Here is a 4,305-nt window from a genome sequence, read left to right on the forward strand (position 1 = left end):
AGGAATGTGGAGGGAAGCATGATTTAGCACACGAAACTAAAAGATATAAAGGGAATAAGAAAATGGTAAAGGAAGCAAAAGTTAAGGGCAGGAGGTTCCTGAGGAAGGGACAGAGCAAATGAATTAAATGAGCAAAAGGAATCCCACTGCAATTTGTTGAGAAGCATGCCAACAACTCTCCCCTTTGCCATTATTAAATTATTATACCCTCTTTTTTTTTTTTTCTTTTTTTCTTTTTAATAAGCTTAAACCCACTTTAAAATTCATTTTTAAAAAATTAAATCTCTTTATGCTATCAATTATGAGATTAATTTGGACAAGTTCTTTAAATTTGGTCATAATAGCAAAATCAAGAACTTCTACCAAACTTTGAATATTACATTGAATGAGTTGATATTTTATTGGATATACAAGTTCTCTATTGTTTTTCTTTTGTTTCCATACATTTTGTAAAGAGTATTAAGAACTAACAAATTAGAAGATGAAACATATAGGAACCAAAAGGTTTGTTTATACGTGAAAATACCGGTCCCTCCACGTGCCTTAAGTCGGTCCACCCGTGAAGCAATTTTAGCCTGCCTAGAGAAAAAAACACTTAGTTACATGACATCACATGTTGCAAGGGTGCAAGACAGGTGTGAATGTTTGCTGAATCCACCACACCTAAATGGTGTGAAAGTTATCTTATTTATAATCAAATAAATTACAAGGATATGGAAATAGTAATAAATGGAAATAACAATAAATGGAAAGATACTATAGTAATAAGGCAAATGTTAGATATTTGCCTTATAATAAAATATCAAATATAATATATATGGTAAACTATAATTTATTACTAAATATCCTTAACACCCCACCGCAAGCTAAGCGTCGGATTTAAACGAACGTGAAGCTTGAATCTGAAAAATTCAAAGAGGTTGAGAAACACTTTTCGCAAAAATGTTAACAACCTGGTTCAAAGGAGGCGTAGAGAAACACTTTCTTGGCCATCGAAAACTGCAGAGAGATCGCCGCTCAGCAGCGATGCTGCCTTGGCTTCGGTGAGAATATGTCTAACCCATGAAGAGGGATTGTCGTTTAGCGACGATGCTGACTTGGCTCTGGTGAGAATATGTCTAACCCCAAGAAGTAGAAGGGGAAACCTAGAGCAAGGGACAAAGACAATGTTGAAGCCGGAAGAGTCGCCACATTGGGGCGAAGGAGCCAATTTTGGCGAGAAGGGCAGTGGCAACTTGGTTGGCGAAGATGCCAGGGCGCCGCGAAGATGCCAGTGCGGCGCCCAGATTCCAAAGGTAAATCTCTGCAGAAGGTCGATGGGCTTATTGAGATTCTGTATATTTTCGAAGAGGAATGCTGATGAAGATCCTAAGATTAGGGTTTTTGTGAAGGATGAAGGAAAAATTGGGAAGAAAATGAAAGAGGCTATGTTTGGAAAAGGTGAGGTTGTATGTACAGAGTATGGCGAAGGATGATTTGGAGGTCAAAAAGGTGGAGCCAAAGAATAATCAATCGACTCTGCATGTGACAGCCATGACGACTGCCCCTGCGGCATCAAAGACAACAGTGGTGGTGGAGAAGAACAGTAGAAGATTTCAAAAGCCATTGAAAAGAAAGGATCTAGGTTGCTAAACCAAAATGACTCTGATACCATGTGAATGTTTGCTGAATCCACCACACCTAAATGGTGTGAAAGTTATCTTATTTATAATCAAATAAATTACAAGGATATGGAAATAGTAATAAATGGAAATAACAATAAATGGAAAGATACTATAGTAATAAGGCAAATGTTAGATATTTGCCTTATAATAAAATATCAAATATAATATATATGGTAAACTATAATTTATTACTAAATATCCTTAACAACAGGTATGCAGTTGAATGAAGTTAAACCATCACCCTTGGTTTGCGTAAAGGGTAGGGAAGTGGAAAAAGCCTTTCTTTTTCTAAAGAACATTACATCTTAAATACATAGTTATGAGCTCAATGACTCAGTCATTGTACTATGTTCAAGTTGTTCAATCGTTAAGAAACTTGACATGTGATAGAATATTGGAAATGTTAATCAAATTTATTGCCGGTTTCCCCTATAATACACAATGCTAAACAGTTAATACAAGCAAATAATTTGTGCATGGCAATAGATGGTTATATGCATGATGAAGTAGAAATGAGGCGTACTGAGAACTGACCTCTTCAATCCTAGCCGTCTGGACGCGGAGTATTCAAAGAAAGAATCTGATATAACAGATTTCAGCAGCATTAAACTAATCCTTCTTGCAGCAGGGTCTCACACAACACTTCGTCCCCTTTACAAATAGATGTACTATGTTGTCCTTAATATGTCTTTGGGCCAAACCAGTTCTCGAAGTTGACCATGCACCAAACATTGTTTCAGCCTCCTGGGAAGAAAAACCATTGTTGCTAAGATCCAGTAATTGCAACGTTTTTGCCATCCCAATGGCAGTTGAAAGTGGTAAAATAGACTGGCAATCAAGAGACGCGGATTTCCTTTCACATGAACTTGCACAACTATCATCAATCCCAGATGCTGCAGCTTCTCTAATTGGTTCCTCGCTATCTGCAACTTCAAGATGATTGTATTCAGCGTTTACCTCCTCTAAATTCTGTTGGGCAGGGTCCAACTCCTCTATTGAACATGTTAGGCCTTGAGGTTTAGATATATCGTGGCACGGTTGTTTAAGTTCTTTACTTTCTTTCTCTGTTATGTTACATTGCAGGGCATGTCTATCAAGATCAACGTTGTCGGCAAGATTGAGCTCTTCAAGATAGTAGTTACCTGATACAAAATTAACATTAATAACAAAAAGTTGGCCATTTTGGGCCTCGTATGAAAACTTTGCATTAATGTTACAACCTGCTACAGACTGAATGATTTGAACAACTCCATCTAGGCCAAGCTGACACTTATTGAGAAGCAAGACTTTTAAGCCACATTGAGGGTTAGCTATTAGTGACGATACTGCATTACAACCCTGTGGTCATGCTGAATAATCAGGACTTTGAATGCGCGAATGAATCAGTCAGGATAAAATTGCTGACTTTACAACGTCAAGGTAAACAGAATACAGCTTAATAATAGGCATGCCAGGTTCGATGACATGACATAATCAAAATGAATCCGACAATTGACCTATTAATCATATTTGCTCCGTTGTTCAGACGATACGGTTCCTTCTTAGCAGGATTAAAATGTCTGATACGTATCTAATTAAGAACACAACCCAAATTAACTATCTTATGGATTGTGCAATCTCAGCGGAATCTCACTCATGAATCGAGAGTTTATAACCTATTCAATGGGGCTAAATCTCTCCTAAAAGCAACTTCGTAACTGCAAACCACACCGCACTTCCTACATATCAAGAACATTTCCCAAACGTAACTATTCAAACTTTCCTTTTTAGCCCTCTTCGTGAATGATAGGTGAAAGTGTACTTGGTGCATAATCCAACAAAGTAACTTGGTAAGAAGTTAAAATAGCTTAGTTAACAAAAAAATGGCATAAAAGTTTATTAAGGATAACTTGTATTGTTATAAGAAAATCACTAAACAACCATGACCAATATGAGAAGAGTATAGAAGTAGGCGATTTTAACGAACCTCTTGCATGATGGCATTCCCAGAAAGATTCAGCTCATGAATGCGCTGTATAATAGAAATGCAACCACCAAATTTGACAAGGTACTTGGATGTCAGTCCACAATAAGCTAAGTCAAGTTTCAAAAGCTCTTCACTTCCGCTAAATGACTCAGTTATCTCTAATGCAGCATCCTGCGGAGTTTAGTAATGTCTCGTCACCAAACGGAAGAATAATGCAGAGGAAGGTAAATAACAAAAAGAGGGAAGAAAAAATAGAGGATGCGTCATAGAATTCACCCACATCTCCAATTCCAGTGCTCCCAAGCATTAATCCAGAAAACCCCAAGGATTTAATAAGCTGGAGAAGGCCTTCCAAAACAGGCTTGCTCAACTTCAAACCACTTAGACTAAGACTTGTAAACCTACAAAAAGACCAGGTCGTTCATTTAAATTTTCTCCAGGAGGTTTGAACTTTAAAACTCTGCAAAGAAAAGCAGAAATATAATTCTGTTCATCCAACCTATTCAGTGCTGTGAGCTTAACAAATAAACTACTGAGGGCATTTCCAGAGATTGAGTTGTATCCTGTCAAAGAATGATTGGAAAATTAAAGTCCCTAAATATAAAGAGGAAGATACCAGTATTGCCATTGTTTTTTCAATTCATGCAAAAAAAAAAAAAAAAAAAAAAAAAAAAA

General features: G+C 37.0%; 1 protein-coding gene across 4 annotated transcripts in view; it reads right to left on the minus strand.

Moving 5' to 3' along the window:
• Window positions 1–357: 357 nt before the first annotated feature.
• Window positions 358–4,305, minus strand: part of LOC111453770 (protein TONSOKU) — a 15,727-nt gene continuing 11,779 nt past the window's right edge. For 2 of the 4 annotated variants that reach the window (XR_002712305.1, XR_002712303.1), the window contains 6 exons: window positions 4,130–4,193; window positions 3,911–4,031; window positions 3,631–3,801; window positions 2,885–3,002; window positions 2,199–2,806; window positions 358–579 (listed from right to left, as the gene is read on the minus strand). Coding sequence is in view for 1 of the 4 variants with exons in the window: in XM_023094993.1 (XP_022950761.1) it covers window positions 2,274–2,806; window positions 2,885–3,002; window positions 3,631–3,801; window positions 3,911–4,031; window positions 4,130–4,193 (1,007 nt within the window). In the remaining 3 variants the exon portion in view is untranslated. Of the gene's footprint in view, window positions 580–1,929; window positions 2,807–2,884; window positions 3,003–3,630; window positions 3,802–3,910; window positions 4,032–4,129; window positions 4,194–4,305 lie in introns of those variants that run through there. The other 2 variants (XR_002712304.1, XM_023094993.1) reach the window with 2 other exon arrangements.

The sequence above is a fragment of the Cucurbita moschata genome, unplaced genomic scaffold, assembly GCF_002738365.1.
Source record: "Cucurbita moschata cultivar Rifu unplaced genomic scaffold, Cmos_1.0 Cmo_Scf00015, whole genome shotgun sequence".
Lineage (NCBI taxonomy): Eukaryota > Viridiplantae > Streptophyta > Magnoliopsida > Cucurbitales > Cucurbitaceae > Cucurbita > Cucurbita moschata.